Source organism: Leptinotarsa decemlineata, unplaced genomic scaffold, assembly GCF_025532065.1.
Source record: "Leptinotarsa decemlineata unplaced genomic scaffold, Ldec_3_MD MMD2_tig00001393_RagTag_RagTag, whole genome shotgun sequence".
Lineage (NCBI taxonomy): Eukaryota > Metazoa > Arthropoda > Insecta > Coleoptera > Chrysomelidae > Leptinotarsa > Leptinotarsa decemlineata.
Window position 1 is genome coordinate 14,617,794 of NW_027412562.1, and position 20,341 is coordinate 14,638,134.

Consider the following 20,341-nt stretch of genomic DNA (forward strand, 5'->3'; position numbering starts at 1 on the left):
ACAGGGAACAATTTTTGTCCTGCTCTCTGTTTTATTATTGAATAAATGATTTCCATGCTTTAAATCAATTTGATTTTAGCGGCTATGCGGAAGAATGTACTAAGTACTGCATAACTTGAAAATGAATTTTTAATTTTCTGTTATTCTAGAATACACTTCTCGTAACCTACACTCAAATGAATGATTTTAAGGGAATATTATCCACAAATCCAGTGGCGTAGTCAGATTTTTATTACAAAACGCTTGCACCACAAATCTCTCACATTACCATATTTTCAGGAGTTATAACTGTAGAACGCATTGAGCTGTTGACTTCGGATTTTCACTGTACAAATTCACTGGTGTTCTACTTGGTGATGACAGTGTTGTCAGATCTCAAATGTGTCTATAATCTGAATAAAAATTACAAACAAATACTTTGTTTCCAAAATTGAAGTTGTTGTAACTTCGTTGTTAACAAATATTTTTTAATGAAAATTTGACAGTTTTGATTTATAACGACTACGAATCCAGTGGTGTAGTCAAATTTGAAAACAAAAATTGCCTAATAAACTTTTGCCGTTTTTGACAAACAAAAAAAACCATAGAGTGCCTTGGAAATGAAACTAAAATTGTGAAAGTTAGTGTCAAGATACAGTTTTTCATGCTTGATATTTCAATAAAAAAAAATTGAGATTGATTGAAAAATGCACATTTTACAGGGGTGGTTCCATTTTGAATGGGTCACACTGTATATATATATATATAAAGAGGGATTTTTATATATATATATATATATATATATATATATATATATATATATATATATATATACATATATATATATATATATATATATATATATATATATATATATATATATATATATATATATATATATATATATATATATATATATATTCCACATTCCCACTGTAAATATCAATTATGATATAGATTATAGATTCTCATAATCTGCGAGAATATAATATAACAGTGTTGCCAGACTCAGCATTTACTCCCTGTATCAGGTAAAGTGGAGGTGGTAAGTGGACGGGGGTTGAGGAAGAGTGGCTTAGGTAACATATATATTTATATATATATATATATATTTATATATATATTTATATATATATATATATATATATATATATATATATATATATAAAGAGGGATTTTATATATATATATATATATATATATATATATATATATATATATATATATATATATATATATATATATATATATATATATATATATATATATATATATTATAAATACATAGTTTCGTAGGTGTAGATTTATCACATTATCATCTGATTGTTCCTCCACTAATCTTATGAGTAGATCCAATTTTTCATCAGAATCCGCCTCATGATTAGGCACAGTTTTGAGAGCGACGATAAGGAATTTGAAATTTACCTCAGGGCTGGTTTGGTAGAACTCAATATCCTTTATGCCCTCACGGTAATGTTTTTGTGGTATTGGGGATGATGAATCGCTTATCATCCTTGTATAATAGCGCAACTTTATTACACATTAGAGTATACACATCGTGTAACTCACTTCGAAAAGTGTTCATCTTACGCAATATGGTACCACCCGATTCGACTATTTTCCTATAATCATCAAGTGACATTTGATTTTGTATGACCGACTTTTTTATCCCTTTTGCCTTCTTCAATTCATCACTAACGGACTTGACATGATATGCTTTTGCGCCGGTACCATAAAAACTGATAATTGGATCATTAGGGAATTCGTCTTTCATCTTTCCCAATATTGGTTCAGTTATAGGCATAGCAAACTGATTTCCAACTTTGTAGTTGGATGTATCGAATTTCTCTACATTTTCCCTCATGAAATCATAAAAGTTCTCCGTGAAAATTTTGAGAATGAGAGAGTCGGTATCGATGTAGAGGAGAGAAGCATTTGATCCATAATGTTTTTTATGAATTTATAAAAAAACTCATACATGACTGTTTTAGATGAATCAAGAATACTGAATCCAAGATATAGGGGTTTATTGTAATTTATTTTCACTCTACCCATATGAATGGCGACAAAGTCCTCTGGAAAAATTGGAAGTGTTTTAAAATTTGGTCGAGCGATGAGAGCATTCGCACCAGTGGCACGCTATATAGACTCCCAATGAGTCGCAAGCCGAATGTCATTTCTATTATCAACGTTCTCCATTGTTTTTCTACAGACAGCATTTGTTCTTGTCTTGAAAATATTTTTATGATAAACATTTGTAGCTTGATTTCTCATTAGGGTATTCAGGTCTACATATTTCTTCAACCATGGTGATGGATTGAATGAGAGAACTCTGTGAGTCCTCATCACTATCAGTCCATTTTCAATTGCCTGCCTCAAAGCCCTATAATGAACAATGTATTTTCTCTTATCATTCAGATTAGGTATTAATTTGGGTATTTTTGAATTTGAACCGGGTGGAATTACGCTCTCTACAAGAAATGGCAGATCCAATTGTGCATCGTGAAGTTCTTCAGGGTAATCGACATCTACTTCCAGAATAAAACCCTTAGGACCATCGTCTGGAACACCCATGATATCTAGTTGAAGAATTTCTTGTTCGGATAGCCTTGAAAACCCACCTGTCGGTAATGGTTGGGACATACTGTGATCATATAGGTTCGTAGCGTCCAAATAAGTGATGAATGATAATGCTCCATTCTCATCATAATCTGGCAGAAAACGATTATTAGCAATATGCTTTCTTTCAGAACACTGACTAATACCCCCACGAATACCCTATTGGAAAAAAGTTATCATGTCAATATCCGTAATCAATTCCAGCTCTACACCGGTGTATTTGAGCATGGCATCCCAAGAATGGCCTGGAGAGGTAAAATAGTGGGCTGGATCTAATTTATATCTATCCAAACATATATTACGGAAATTTTCGAAAATATCGCATAAAATCAATATATCTGATTTCAAATACAGATCTGAATAGTCCCCTAACGTTTCACACTCGAACAAGGCCCATACACGTTTTGGCCTCTCATAATCATCGTCAGATATATGTTTCTCGTTCAATTGATCATAAAAATCGGATTTTGATGGTGGCTCAGTACAATCTAAATTTTTCATTTTCCGGAAAATACTTCCGTGTTTCATAACATTGCTCATCTGACAAGCTCTCCCCTAACTGCTGCAGTGATGACGCCATGAATCTAAAGCTATCGATAAATCTCAGCTTTAGGAATTGTTTTTTCAATTTACCAAATTTATCTATTGTGGTACCCATCAATAGATGCTTAGTGAAAGAAATGTAATTTTCCTTTGTTTGACCGATATCCTCCACCTTGTTCTTATTAGTGAATAACTCTTTTATGAACAAGTGGCAGTCATAGCCGCTCAAATTATGGAAAATTATTGGGACGAAATTCGGTAACTTGTAATTAAAATTACATCTGGAATGTGCAGCTCCATATCTTTTCCTTCTCGTCAAGTGACAATGATCTCTCACTTTGACGTCACCCAATTCGAAGGGTTCCTCACAAATACCGCAACTATTAGCAGTTGAAAATTCATTCTCCTCTGATACTGTTAATGGCTTCATTGGCACGATACGATTCAAATAGGTATAGTAGATGGCCCTCAGGTCAGACTCCAGTCTGGCTATAAATACTTTGGCAGCGTCCTCCCCACGATATAGAACAAATTTGGAGGCTGAATCATCGAAAGAACAACGAATTCGGTATGAGAATGAGTATGGCTCGTGACTAAATGATTCATTTGTGAAGGAACGTGTTGGATCCGGTTCATTTGTATGTATAGGCTTCAGAATTGATTCAAAATCAGCGTATACCACGAAGGGGACTTTCAACTGCCTTTCAAAATTTTCAAATTTCAATATATTTTCCGGTATGGCCTACCACATTTATCAATTTTGATTTGCATTGTGGGAATGGTAGTACAAATAAAATTGCAATCATTCAACTGATGTCGCAATAATTTGCGTTCGTCTGAAAAATACATCAAACACCCATCACAAAAATACATCCTATGCCCGTGGGATGAAATTTGTGATGAAACTAACCTTGATAGATCTTTTATCCAGCAATAGTGGCTAGTACCAGATTCCTCGGTGATGTTCAATGAATTTACAGGGCGACCGAGTTTCCGCCGTGCGTAATAAAGAGGACCCACAATTTCATATTTCGGTTTGTTGTTTTTGAAAGTTATTTCTAACCCATAAACATTGACTGAACAATCATTCATATTCTCAAATTTTGGAATATCACGTAATTTCATGGGAAAATCTATACCTTCAACATTAAGTACATCTCTGAAGTCTGGATATGATCCTACTTCAGAAGTTCTCGTTTGTGCTGGTCGCAGAGCTGATGTCACCGCCCAAGCGAAGCAAAAATGGTCTTCATTTTTCACATTAACTACTGCCCTTTTCAAAGCGATGAATTCTGGAAGCTTGATGCAGGAGGATCAACTGAGAGGACTATATTTGTTGATGTTTACTTTGATAAAAACAACTTTCTCCAGAGTCCAACCTGTGAACACATTATTCGTTTAATGACTGAAATCTTTCATATTTATGTAGATAACATACCTGAGTCACGTTCTTGAAATTCCACAGCTTTTGCAGACAACGTGTCGACGAATGTCCTATATACCTCTTCAAGGTTGTTTGATTGATCAACAATTTGGTTTTGGCTGTTGGAAGATTTCACCTCTAATATTTCCTGCGTATGAAGCATGTACCTTCCAAACAACTCCATGTTCACTTTCAAGGTGTTATGAACTTGCACCATTCGATCAATCAAAGTCACAACTTCATGCCTCACTTCATTAAAGAAGGATTGATAGTCTGAATGTAGATTCTTACTTTCGACCCTGTAGCTAACAATCCTATATTTGAATGCGCTGTTGATGATTTTCACACCATCCTCAAATTCCGTACAGGAATTTGTTCTATGCTCCGATGTTTTGAGGTGTGAATTGATCCTATTCTCAGGCACCATTCTATTACAATAGTTGCACAATTCCTGAACTGCACTTGGTTGGGCAGAATCCACTCTGGGCCGTTTTGATGGAGGACCTGCATCATTATCCGGCCTGCAGGACTGCATTTGATGACGACGCACGTTATCTTTATGGCTGAAACTTTTACTACACCTATCACAGTGAAACATATTTGTAGATATATTCAATACGCGCGATATCAAACTAATTCCTGTGAATGAGTGGCACCTCTTTTATATGTTCATTCAAAAAGTGGGCGAGGGAAGGAGAGTACACGAGCGCTCTCAAATGTACATTAGCAAAGGCACATGACATTGCAGAAGGTTACTCAAAGTCAAACTGAAAACGCACTCCAAAAGTCTCTTCGTCGATGTGACTGAAAGTCGTTCAAAGTCGAATATTCTAAATAACAACGTGGATCAATGAAGGTCGTGTCCGAAAACACTACTCCAAAATAATATTGTCTCTATTGCGTGACGTAGTTGGAGGTCGTTCAAGGTCAGGCACAAAACACTTCCTCAAAGTCACCTTGGCTACGTTGTGTCGTGTAGGTTCAGAACTTCAAGAAAACCCCGTGACTGGCTCGAGTTCATTCAGAGTCGAAGTCGCCTTGTTGAAAATATGGGAAGTTAATGAAGGTCATTCAAAGTCAAACCCAAAACACTGCCTCAAAGTCACCTTGCCTGCGTTATGTAACGTTGATCAAGGTCGTTCAAGGTCAAACTCGAAACAATCGTTCAAAGTCACCTTGGTTACGTTAGATCGTGTGATGCAAAACTAGCTCGAATTCATTTGAAGTCAAAGTCACCTTGTCGAAAATATAGGGAAAGAATGAAGGTCATTCAAGGTTAAACCCAAAACAGCACCTCGATGTCACCTTGTCGGCGTTGCCGTATGACGTAGGTCAAGGTCGTTGAAGGTCAAACTCATAATACCTCCTCAAAGTCACCTTCGCTACTTCGTGTGACGTAGAGGTCATTTCAAGGTTAAAAGTGGTGGGGGAGGTTCTGAAATCGGCTTAAACTAACTACTAAAAACTACTTCCCTGGCTAATACCACGAAGGGCGTTGGATTATATCCGACAGACGTCAGTGCAGAAATCTTCACAGAAAATTTCCTGCATATGCAATTGGCAATACAACTGAAAAAGTCGACCCTCAATTTTAGTACAGGCACACTTGCAGACCGGTTTTGGGCTCATTAGCCACTCGTCAGTGCAATATAGTGGCCATCATTGACCTAAAGTCAATTATATTTTATAATTGAAAATCGTTTATAGTCATCATCGTTTCTTGCAGGTTGGAGCCTTGCTCCCTTACTCTGATTTTCGTCAGAGGGACGAATGGGTCATGACTGATTTGTGATGGTGGCATGAAATTTCTCAGACTTCCATACCGCCCTTCGCAGTGTACCCCTACCTGGCTGGGGTGAGATGGATGAAGATATTATTCATCTGTTAACGGAGGACATAGGGGCCTCATTCGACAGAGTGTCGGGGCTTTCTATATCGAGAGGGGTCGTCTACAGCGTAATCTATAGCTTCCCTGACTAACGGATTGTCGTGAGTTTCAGCGCAATCTAAAACTCGCCGATTCCTCGACTGGATGGACTGCTGAATGGAAGGCAGCTTCAAATCTCTGCGGATGGCTTCATTCCGCACGAGCCACGGAGCATTCACAATCATCCGTAGAATTTTATTTTGTAAGGTCTCCAGGATGGAGATGTTAGTCGGAGCCGTTTGTCCACAAACGCCTGAAGCGTACATGATGACAGACTTGAACATCGTGTTATAGATCGTGATTTTATTCTTAAGGCTCAACTCAGACCTTCTATTGATCAAAGGGTACAGGCTTGCCACCCGACCCTGGATCTTTGCCTTAACGTTTAACAAGTGCGGGTTCCAGGTGAGCCTACGGTCTATTAGAAGACCGAGACACTTGACCCGCGTCTGCCAGTCATTCTCCCTTCCAGAGATTCTCACTTTCATAGCCGGAGAAGATGTCGTTCTTCCCATGGTTATCGCGTGAGTTTTTTCCGGGTTCACTCGGATCTTCGACTCAAGGTACCAGCGCTCGAGGTCGCCCAATGCACGTTGCATATAGACGATCCCGAGCTCCCGACCCATGGAAGACGAGAGGAGAGCCGTGTCGTCGGCGTAGAGAGATACCTTCACATGTTCGGAACTCGGAAGGTCGCTGGTGTAAAGCGAGTAGAGCGTGGAAGAGAGCACGGCCCCCTGTGGCACTCCAGCGAGGATCTCTCTGTTATCAGACAGAGAGCCCTCTACTCTAACCTGAAATGTTCTGTTTTTCAGGAAAGACCCAATCCACCGGATCAGGACCCGAAGCAGGTCGAACGCAATTAGTTTGTGTAGAAAGCCTTCATGCCAGACACGGTCGAAGGCCTTCGAAATGTCTAATAAGACGAGGTGGACTTTTTTGTTTCTATTTAGCTCCACGATGGTATTTTCGACCAGTCTCAGAGCCTGCAACTCAGTGGAATGCTCTCTCCTGAAGCCGAATTGCTCATCAGGCAGAACATTTCGGTCCTCAACTTCTTCGTTGAGCCTTTGAAGTACGACTCTTTCAGCCAGCTTAGCCGCCGACGAGAGCAGACTAATCGGGCGATAGTTCTGCAGGAAAAACCGGTTCTGCCCCTGTTTTGGGAGCATGATGACGATAGCATGTTTCCACCTTCTGGGGAAGTATCTTAGAGCCAGTGAGCTATTTATTATAGACAGTAGGCTCTCAACACAGTTTTCCGGGAGCTTCTTCAATAACTTGTTTATTATTGAGTCAACCCCCGGAGCTTTCTTGGCCTTTGCAGCCTTGATATAGCCCTTTAATTCTTCCACAGAAGCCGGACGAATGACATCATTATCATCCTCCCTGAGGATGCGATGAACCCGATCTTCCAGCAGAATATCGCGGTCGATGTCGTTATTGTCGTCAACGTTAAGCTAAAACTGACGTTCCATCGTGTCAGCAAAAGCCAACGCCTTGTCGGCGGGGAAGTAGCACACTCCGCGCTCTCCGTGAATGGGTGAGGGAGCAGTCTTCTTTCCCTTGAGCCTACGAGTGATCCGCCGAAGCTCGTTACTCCCAGGCTCAATGGTTTCCAACAGCTCCTCCCACCTTTCATTTTGGTGGTCAATGATGGCCTGTTTCACTTGATTGGCCATCTTGTTTGCCTCTGCTTCATCTCCTGGGAAGAGTGTCCGCTGATAGAGCCTTCTCAAGCGATTTCTCTCTCGTATCAAGGCTTAGATACGAGGGGGAAACTCATTATAGCTCTTCAGTGGGCACTCCTCACTGGAGGTGGCCATCCGAAAAGGGGCCGTCAGGAGGGGCGCGCATCTCTCCGAGCTGAGCTGTGAAGATATCCCAATCCGTCTTATATCTCATGCGATAATCAGGGGAAGGAAGATCATCGCCCAATACCAGGATTACTCGATTATGATCGGAATTCAGTTCCGACTGAACGTAAATTTCGCTGGTCAGAGAGACGTTTCTGAGAAGCGCGATGTCAAGTACGTCAGGCCTATACTGCTCTGCTCCACAGTCCGTACTTGGCATTGAAGTCGCCAGCAGCAATTGTCGGAATATCACTACCCATCAGCAGTTCATTCAGTGATTCTGGGAGTAAAAGATTTCTCGGAGGGTTGTAGACAGAGATTAATCTGTGAGAACCCCGACTCAGTCGAATTTCGACCCCTACGGCCTCAGTTCCGTGTAACCGAGCACTGTCAATGCCATATTGGACACACTGGAGGGATCGTTCGACATAAATGCCAACTACCCCACCAGCACGTCCAACACGTTCTCTATGGTAGAATTTGTAATTTGGAATGACAATGGATTCGTTCCTCACATGCGTCTCTTGAATTAGAGCCGCATCGATGTTGTGCTCAACGAGAAAATACTCAAAATCTAGTTTCTTAAGAAGAAAGCCATTGGCATTCCAAAAGACTATCTTCAGAGATCTAGACAATGTCGGTTGTCTAGACATTGGTGGTTCCAGTCAGCACGTTTGTATAATAGTTGCTTCATCTGCTCTGATGCGGCGCAGATGTCTGAAGCTCCCTGAGTCTGAAGTGAGGACACAGATCGAGAAGGAGCAGGCTTTGTCGAGCCGTTAGCACCCTTGGATGCTGCTCTGGCAAAGCTAACCCCTTCTTGGACACGACCCGACCCCGCAGGTCTGCCTGGGAGAGATGGTTTCTTAGCTGACTTGCTTCTGGGCTTGTGAGCCTCAGGGAACTCAGGGCAGCCTCTATAATTGGCAGTGTGTGTTCCTTTGCAATTATTGCACTTCGGAGGGTCAGTCCTTGCTTTCTTGCAGACGTTGGTGAGATGCCTGCCGGCGCACTTGACGCATATTGGGAGTGCCATGCAATTCCTTTGGCAGTGGCCGAAACGATGGCAGCGGTGGTACTGACCCACCGAAGCTTTGGGGTGCTGGGGTTAGACCTGCACCTTCACACTCAAGAGGTCTTTGACCCCAAAGATGTCCTTTTGGTCTCTGCTAACCAGTACCAGGACCATGGGTAGAGGCTTGTTTGCACGCTTCATCCTGGTTACGGAAGAGGGGTCAAAGCCTCTGGCTTCTAACTTCTCACGGATATCGTCAACCGAAAAGTGTTCTGGCACACCTCTGAAGACGGCACGGATTTGCCGGTCTTCGGGGAGAGAATCGGTGTGATGGGGGATGTTCTCCGTCACAAGAAGTCTAGTCAATCGACGATAGTCGTCAGGAGTCGAGGGCTAAACCTTGATGCCGTCATGCAGGTTGACGGCTTTGGTGAAATTTATTTTCTCCTCAGCTGCAGTTTTAATCAGCTTAACCCATTTGTCCTTCTGACGAACGACAATTGGTGGAATTTTAACTTTATTATTTGGAGGCTGGCTTTCCTGCTTGCGTGGGGCAGAGGAGCCAGGCTCCTGGTCCTGAACAGTTCTGACAGTGTGTTCTGAGTTGTCAGAAACACTGCCAGCTTGAATGACTGGACTTGTGTCCATATTCACATTGGTAGGTGGTGTGGCCACCTCGCGGACCTGACTTCGAGTCACCAGACGCGACGAAACCTCGGACTCGGAATAGTACTTGTTTGCCTCGTCCCTAACATCATCTAAAACAACCTTCTTCTGCAACCTTTTTGCTTTTTTAGGCTGCTTGTCTTTTTTGATCCACTCGTCTACCTTGTTGATAGAAATGTCAGGTAGAGGTGGAAAATCGGTAAATTTTCGTTTTGTGAACACCCGACGATTTTGAAAGAATTTTTGACTGTACTCACTTATTTTGATGCGTAGATTACGAATCCGAAAGAAAAAAGCGGCGCTCTTCCTCATTTAAAAAGTTGCGGCCCTTCAAAGTTCAGAAAAGGGCAACTTTTCAGCCTTCTTTTTCACCAAATAAACTATGTAAAGACACAAGCATTTATTCACTAGGTCACCTTTACACCTTATTTCTTCTTCATTGACACTTTTCACTTCAATAATCAACATTTTTCTTATAAAAAAACTGAATTCAAAAACGAATGCTTCTCCTGGTGACACTCTTATATTTGTAGGTTAGATACTAGTGACATTTCAGAAAAAAGCGGTTGGTATTTGTCGTCACCTACTATTTTAAATTCGTAGATTTGAATTTTTAGTTTGACGTGAGAGAAAAATACAAAATGAATTTGAACGAAATTCATAATTTAGTGAAAGTAAGAAATAATTCAATTCTATATTTGGTTCAAGTAGGAGTATTTGCAGCAACAACACGTTGTACTAATTGCAATGAAGAGTGCAAATTAAATTATGACACTTCATGGTATAGATGCAATAGAAAGCGGAATATGAAAATACCGAAGAAAAAAGATCAGTACATTTGTTGTAATTTTAAGAAAAGTGCCAAAAACCAATTTACGAGCTAAAGAATGAAGGCAAAAAACATTTGAATTACTTTAGAAATATTGACTGCATCAGTCGTACCAACCATATCATTAACCTTAAAAGCGTAAAATACAGTGATATGTAACCAAAAAGCAGCTCCGTACATTTTTTAACATTTTTATAAGAAAAATGTTGATTATTGAAGTGAAAAGTGTTACAGAAGAAGGAATAAGGTGTAAAGGTGACGTAGTGAATAAATGCTTGTGTTTTTAAATAGTTTATTTGGTGAAGAAGAAGGCTGAAAAGTTGCCCTTTTCTGAACTTTGAAGGACCGTAACTTTTTAAATAAGGGATAGCGCCTCTTTTTCCTTTCGGATTCGTAATTTACGCATCAAAATATGTAAGTACAGTCAGACTTGTCCTTCCCAGCCAGATTGCGAAGCAGTTCCTCCATACTGCTTGACATTCTACTCACGTAAAAGTGACAGCAAAGCTTTGAGCAAATGAACGCAATGAAAAATGATATAATCAAGCGTACTCACCAGAAACGTTTTTTTCGTTTGCATAAAAGAACACAACGAACCACTATCACAAGCCAGAAACACCACAATACGGCTGATCATCAACCAGAAATCTGACGAAAACACACCCGAACGCTCAGACACTTCAGCACTGTTCCGCTGTCAAAACGGATGTTATTGAAAATGAAAATCGGAATTTTTTCAGAGTATTTCATTCCTCTTCCTATGTTGAAGCGAACAACAAAATGTCACTCCATCTAGTGTACGAGGTACTAACCAACTGCATATCCAAAATTTGCCCGATTCCTCTGAATAAAGTCTTAAACTTGAAATGTTTGTTTGACATGAAATAGATGAAATATTGAGGCCATCGAATAACTAATTTATTGAGGTTATGTTTGTTTTGGTCTTGGCTATCAGTCTTATTATCAATTTTATTCGTTTACTTTTATCGGGTGTTAACATAGTATCAACTCTAAAACATCAACTTACAAGCTGTTAACCTCAAAAATAAACAATGACAAGTTTACTGTAAAAACAACTTATGAAAGTAAAATGAACTCATATGAGTTCAAAACAAGTTTGATTATATCCATATTAGTTGTACCTAGTGTGAAGATGAATACAAAATTTACTTACAAGGGAGTTTACACGTTTCTGAACTGTGATTGGTGTTTCAGTCAAAGTGGCCGATTGTAGTATTTCAATGTTCTATTTTACTGAGAATCTTAATGATCTGAATAATTTAAATAAAACTACAGGAATGCTTTAAATTTTTTTCGATATGAATTTTTCCCTAAAACCATTAAATCGACGATTATTTGACACTGTCTCATGCCTATTGATTGTCCGATGTTTCCGGGTTCACTATTCATGGTCTACAAGATTTTATACCTTGAACTATTGTCAACCACTGTAACAGTCGAAATGATTTTGTATGACGCAGTATCAGACGAAACGTCAGGTATAACAACTGCATACCACGGCTAATAAATCCGAAAATATTCGACAGGTCTCTTTATATTCGGTATTCTGATATGAATGAAAAAAAATCGCGGTTTGCGCATGTAAGGCAGATACAGCAGCACTTTACAATATAATCTACATTATTAGGAAAGTGAAAAAACCCCTAGAAATTCCTCGAATATATAATAAAAAATAATAAAGGGAGGGATATAGGAATGTAGGCTTTCACGGCTGGCTTGGATGTTTTGTTTTCAACATGCATTCTAATAGTTCAGCTGGATTTGACCTTGAACCATATTCTGAAGGTCAGCATATGTTTAACTTCCTACCAAAATGTTCACATTCAGATATGTGACCTTTATTTTACCTTTGAAGTTTTCGTTTATCATGAAAATACATATTATTTGGCCATACAATTTTCCACTCTCATCAATTCTGATATCAATAATATGAATTACTCGTTGAAAACTCCCTCAAGTGTAACCTTTTGTTTTTTATTTTAACGACAGATCCGCAAAATTTCTGAGAAGACCATACTATGTTTCACTCACTATTTTGTTCTGACTTGAAATTTGAAATTCAAAGTTTACTGGCTTCAATTCATGTGATATTTTCAACAATACTCACCGGTACATCATCAGTCACGATCTTGGGTATATTGAAATCTCTCAAAGCCCTCATCAACACCTGATCTTCAGGCCGCAGTCTGTCGGAGCGTTTCAAAGACCCCGCAACGACCAACACCGACTTGATGGCCCTTAAACCCCAATCATAATGATCCTGTTTGCTAAGCAATTCCTTACACAAAGTGTACAAAGTGATGAATTTTCTTGCCAGAAGTCTCGCCTCGAGAAATCCTTCAGCCACCAACATAATTTCACATATCAGGGCGAAATCCGGAACGACCATCGCGCAAGGTCTGAAAAGAGCCTTTAAATTTTCCGGCAGTTCCGTCCTTCCAGCATAGCCGGGATTCATTGTGATAAACAGTCCGATCTGTATCAGAAGAAAGATATTAGTTGGGGATTTAGATTCGATTCAGGCATAAACAATCCTAATTAAATAACGACGAAAAAGGCGAAATATCAGCACTAGAAAGATTTTAAGTCACGTTCATCTCAACTATTACTATAAAAGAAGAAATATTTGTCCGCTACATTATTACCGATTAATATGGGCTGTGCTTTGTTGAATTCAGATCGTTGAAAAAAATTAAAATGTACCTTTTTTCTATCCATCACCCAACCACATTTTTCGTCTCAAATTCGTTATTATTATTGTTTGTTTTCATTGCATAATTATAACAATGATATAGAGCAGAGATCAGTCAAAACTGTCTTAATTCAACCCGACGTTTTGGATTATAATTGAACCATAATCATAGGTGCTGAACTGTTACATAGTAGTTAGTTTGTAGATATTAATTGGGAAAAAAAGTTTTGGCTTTTTACTTCTCCATCTTGATACAAAAATTGTGGGAATCTGCCAAAGAAAGGAAGTTATCAATCAATTTCAAAAAATTACCTGTATGTGTAGATGAAATAATTATAAATTTAAATAAATTATCAATTATGAATCACATCGAAACTATTATAAATTATCATAAAAGAATAAAGATTTATCCGCTACATAATTACCGATCAACATGGGCTATACTTTGTTGAATTCAGTCAAGATCTTTGAAGAACTTAAATGTATCTTTTTTCTATCCATCGCCCTACTGTATACCTACATATTATACCTACCATATACCTACCCTACATATCATTTGTTCTTGTTGCATAACTATAATGATAATACTATTGAGTAGAGAGAGGGTCAGAAATCAGTTAAAACTATTTTGATTCAACCCGACGTTTCGATTTACAATCGAATTATAATCATGGGTGCTCAACTGTTATAGTATTAATTATTTTGATAATATAAATTGTGAAAGAAAGGTTTTGGCTTTCTACTTCCCCAAATTGATACAAAAAATGTAAAAGGAAAGAAGCAATCAATTTCAAAAAATTAACTATATGTAAAGATGTGTAGATCATGCAAAGAAGTGACTTTCAGACACAAACTGGAAAAAACCTCTCGAAATAGCTATTTCCATATAAACATTGAATTACACGAAAAATTCACAAACTTTTTGTATCAAAATGGGGAAGTAGAGAGACAAAACCTTTCTTTTCCAAAAATTGATCTCTCCTGAAAATATACCCTTCCAATTTGAACTAGATATGAACATTTTACAATAAATGAAAGTATTATCATCAGTAAGACTGATCTTCAAACTCAAATATCTTTTATGTACCAGGTGCTAATGACAAAACCTATCAGATACATAAACAAATTTGGTAAAATAGATTTTGAAAAAACAAACACAATATAATATTACTTCTAGAAAAACTACCCGGTTGCGTTTTGTAATTTTCTACATTCTGATTATGTGAAAGAATGTATTGTGTGTCGGCTTTGAGTTGTTCCTTTGGTAAATCACTATTATTTTGGTGGGGCGGATTGATTTTTTTACCTCAACTTAGTACTTTTATTACCAGATCGAGGATCTGGTCATCGATTGAATCAACGAACCACTTTCATTCTCCATCATCCATTACTAATTTCGTAGCTCAAAGTATAATATAATAGTATGATACGAAACTCAAAAAATATAAACTTACACGGATAAACGTAACTATGTCAACTTATCGGATTCATTGTCCGTAGTTACTCAATTGAGTAGCTTTATTACTAGATCGAGGATCTGGTGATTGATTAAATCAATGAACCACTTCCATTCTCCGTCATCCATTACTAATTTCATAGCTCAACATATATGTAATAGTATGATGATAGTATGATGATGATGTAAACTAACATGGATAAACGTAACTATGTCGGATCCATTGGCCGTGGTCCCATGGTTTATATATCTGTTGTTTCGTCTACGACTGCGGTATACATCATCAAAGGCAATGAGGCAACGGACGAAGTACTCATGATATATCTATCAAGATTTGAGCCTCCAGTTCCATTCTATTGGTGGTGGGAGTGAATTCTTTTCTATTGGTTTATAAAATGACCTGATACGTGTGCAATTGAGTACTAGTAGTCATACTACATTTACATTGATTTTCTCTTTCGATCGGTTTGAATTTTCTCTGTCAATGAAATTTCCAACCCCTTCCTTCATTGTCTTGAATAATAGCTCTGAGTTACATTTTTTCTGAATTCATGTACACCTACCATTTTTGGCTTACTCCCAAGCGACCATTTGTGTTGTGTGAACATCTTTTCGTGGTTTCAATGTAAATCAATCTGCAGCTACAAAGGTTCCGGTACAGCTGTGGATCGGTATACAATGGAGTAACGAAAAAATGTGTTATTTCACTGATCATTGAACAAAAAAGGAATTATCACCTAGAGCATACCGACATACGGAACATGCACCTGAAGAAGTTACCCATGTGATCGAGTTTGAAACATGAATACTTTATTATGAAGTGAAATTGACACATGGAACTTTCAAGATGGCAAGTGGGCGCCATCTGGGAAAAAAAAATTTAAAAAAAGTGGGGTCTTGTGATACATCATTTTGAAGCTCCTGACGAATACTTCTCAACCCTAGAATATGAAGTCAATATTTTCACCTACTACAAAATAATTTCCTGAAGACAAAACTATTAATATCGATATTTCTAGAAATATTGCTGTTTATCTACCATATGGCAATTCCAACAACCCGATAAGGTTTGTTGAGTCATTTTTCGTTTATAAAAATGACAAAATATGTCAGTTTGACAATGAACATCATTGTTCAGTTAGAATATTCTCATTTAGTATTCGGTTTTACTAGTAGAAAGGTACCACATCTCTAAAATGGTCAATTCTCGCCCATTGGAATGAAAAATTGAAGCGATTTTTATTCACGATGCGACGCGTAACTTTTACGGGATCGCTAGTCCCGTGAAATTCAATATATTATTGAATAGGATACGCCACTGTTTTTGTTTGATATATTTTATATTTCTTTTTATGCGTTTCAAAAAGATCGAGTAGGTTTTTTTGGGAAACTGGTCTGAAGGGTCATTATAATATATGATTCCAAGTGTGTATGTAGATCAGTAATGTTCATTGATAAATTAACATTATTCGGAAAATGAATAGTTCTATATTTCCTCGAATGAACATATCAATCAAAAATCTGTTTAAAATCTGTTTTTCCGTTAATCATCTGTCGCCCCCATACGAACGATAACTCTCAGAATTTGAGAAATTTGTGCAGGCTAAGGACTAACGAGTTCCTACCTTTTAACGTGTGATTCCTAACACGGGACGAGGATGGGATTGTAACGAGTAGTAGAGGAGATCAGTGAATTTTGAACTTTTCATAAAAGTAAGAGAATCTTCGAAAAATGGCGCACGGCTATATTGGACATTTGAATCTGATTGGAATATCTTTTTGACTCAGTTAACTCAATATTGTACTATAAATACTCTGGTAGAAGATATTAAAAGGGACTTTCAATGAACGTTTTTCGAATCATCCTATCTATAGAAAATATTTGAGGAAACTTGTAACCAAATTCACAACTACCGGTAGTGTACATATCAAAAAGCCCCCAGGTCATCCGTCCATTCCGAAAGAACAGCGAGTGCAAATAATTGGTGAAATGGTAGTAAATCCTGAATAGTCTACTTATTTCATTGCGAATGTTTGTGAGGTGCCTCCTTCTACTGTGTGGAGACTTTTGAAGAGGAATAGGTATCATCCATACAAAATTAAAATGGTACACCAATTAACTGAAGATGACCCTGATCGAAGCACAGAATTTTGCGAAATCATGATGGAAACCATTGCAAGGCATCCTGCCTATCTCCACAATATTTGTTTTAGCGACGAATGTACATTTTTCCAAACGGCAATGTTGACAGACAAAATTGCCGTTATTGGAGTGACACCAGAAAAAATTATCGTTTAGGCAAGAATATTGGGAAACCATATTGTAGGACTATTTATTGATCAAGATTCAACAGGGGAACTGTATTTCAATATGCTGGAAGCTACTATTGACTCTCTCATCACTGAAATCTCCGAAGCGAATCCTAATGAATTCGATATGGATAAAGTATTCCAACAAGATGGAGTATCACCACATTACTCCAGACAACTATAAAACTATTTGGATACTACTTTTCCTGATCGTTTAATTGGCCGTTGAGTTTCTACAGAATAATAAATATTCATAGTGATATTGACGTTACTGTGTTCGAAAATGTTCAGCGTGAAATATCGGATAGGCTGTTCAAGGCAACCATTTCGAGCATCTTCTGAACTGACCTCAAGCATATTACCTCATATTATGTAGTTAAATATCAATGTATTCAGGCAATTATTAAAAGTTCCGCCATATTGTAGTGGTTGAAGATATTGACATTATATCCTAGGGTTGTGAAACATTTGTCAGGAGCTTCAAAAAGGTCCCACTTCCTATAACTATATAAGATTATATAGGGAGGCGATAGTAATTTATAAAAACAAATTGAACCTAATGAACTCAATTACACACGCATCACTCCATTCAATTCAACTGATTCACGCCCTCTAATAATCCAATTAAACTGGAGTCCGAAACTGATACAGATAGTGTGACGATAACTAAAGAGTTCCATCATCGCCTGTGATTTTTACCGCAGACGAAACGTTTGTCATTAAAACCTGCAGGCCGAGGTCAATAATTGCGGAAAATAGTTTTATAACTACATGAAACCTGTTTATCGTGTAAAAGAGTATTGTATGGATGATTTTTGGCTCAAGAAAATAGTGAATGCGTCTATTTACGAATGCATGAGTTTCATACGCTATCTTATTGTACTGTAATGCGAGTTACGTGGTCATAGTTCCCATGACACGGCCATTCACACGGGGATGATTCAGCTGAGTGAGAGATATTCCAGGAATCCCTTATCTCGACACGCAGTTAGTATCCAGTTGACATTATATTAATTATTATTCTGTTTGTAGCTCTCATAAGAGACAGTCGTCTCTAGTTTGTGAAATAAATTATTTTTAAAAAGTTATTTTCTCGTTCCAATCATTTAATTGGCGCAGTCAGTAGGATTTGCGCAGTGTGAAAACGAACTTTTTGCGTCGTGGAGTTCCAAACCCTTCAGCACAAATTCAACAGGAATCCTTCGAGGACCACCCAGAACGAGCGGACAAGGAGACGACACAGCCCCAGGGAAGCTGCAAGAAATCAACGGAGAAGGAACTGGAACTTACTGGAATTGGAGTGCCAAATATTTCCTCCTTGCCTTCACGAACCCTCTGATAAGGACTTTGGTGGAGATATATAGTATTGTTCATTGCGAACAAATTATTTTCTATTCGAGACGAGTAATTTTAAGTAACTATTTATTAAGAAAAACAATTATTTATTTATGAGTGAATTTGACGATATTTTATCACGATTGAATAGTTTATCATTTCAACAAAGTTCAACAATTAATACTAAAAATTTTGATAATACTTTTCAACCCACAATGGTTCCACCAGTTCCGCCCTAAGCAACCCAAATAAATTGAAACCTTTTCAGATCTAGAATAAACAATTTAAAAACTTTTGATAGTGATAGCAATACATTGAACAAATTTATCAGTAGAGGCGATGCTATAGTTAATGCGTACAATGTGTTTAATGATGCTTCACCTAATGAACATGTTCTTGAATGAATTCAAGAAAAACTGACAGGTAAAGCCGAGTATATGGTTGGTAACAGAATCGAACTTAATTCTTGGGACGCCTTAAAATCTGCTCTGAAACAATGTTTTTCGGATAGGAGAGATTTGGACTGTTTAGTTCAAGAATTAACTAGAAGTCGACTCCATAGGGGAGAAGACCTAATGACTTTCGGTAGTACAATTCAACTAACCAAAAGTAATGTAGTTGAAAGAGTCAGTAACAACCCAGACTTGACTCAAGAAAAAAAACTTTACCAAACAATTCACTGTGATAAAATAGCCCTCAGTACTTTTATTGCTCGTTGTCCTGGTATTTTAAGAAATGATATGAATCTCAAAAAGCCAGCCTCTCTGGAAGATGACATGGCATACGTAAACGAGTTCGAAAATTTTGAAAGAATGTATAGTTCGTTAAACGATTATAAACCAAAATTCAATACTTCCGGTAGACAATCCATCATGCCAAACGTCAACCAAAATGGCCCTAGATTTATACAACCTCAAAGACAAAATTTTCAAAACGAAAATTTCCCCAACCCAAATTATTTTTCAAAAAATTAACAACATTTTTTAATCCACAATTTTCAACTAGAACTAATTGGCCAAGCCAACCTATTAATATCCAACCTAGACAATTACCACCGCAAAGATACCCTACAAACCGAGAAGTTTTCGGACCTCCTCAGAATGTTTTTGAACCAAAAAATATTCCACCTGATCAATTACCGAAAAGGAACCCATGTCCACTACATCAAGAAATCCAACAAAAATGTCTCAAAGAACTTTTCCTCAACAAAACAGCACTTTTAAGAACCCTAATAATAATACCGAAACCGTCAAAAAATGTTCACCACGAGTCAAAAACCGAATTTTATATCTGAGGAATTATTTTCTAACGAATACGATGAATTTCCCCAATAAAATGACACGGATCAACAATTGTATGACAATCCCAGCCTCAGTGAAGTAGCATACTCTTCAGAAAATGCTGTTTATTCAGAAAAGGAACCAAATTTTCAGAATGAATACTTGAGCGACATAGATTGTGATGAAATTGGAAATTTTCATTCAACAACCCAATACGAAAATCATATTTAGCCGAAATCAATGTATTTTGTAACAATGCATTACCTTATGGTGAAGTTAGTCATAAAAATAAAATTATTAAACTACTAATCGATACTGGAAGTTCAAGATCGATTATTAAACCATCTATTATTGAAAAATTATTTCCAAACAAAATTTATCATTCAAGTA

General features: G+C 37.7%; 1 protein-coding gene across 1 annotated transcript in view; it reads right to left on the reverse strand.

Annotated features, from left to right (window-relative positions):
* The window catches only part of LOC111512972 (dynein beta chain, ciliary), a 194,739-nt gene that overhangs the window by 88,737 nt on the left and 85,661 nt on the right, over window positions 1-20,341 (reverse strand). Inside the window, exon 9 of the mRNA XM_074176036.1 lies at window positions 12,986-13,354. Coding sequence (XP_074032137.1) covers window positions 12,986-13,354 — 369 coding nt within the window. The remainder of the gene's footprint in view (window positions 1-12,985; window positions 13,355-20,341) is intronic.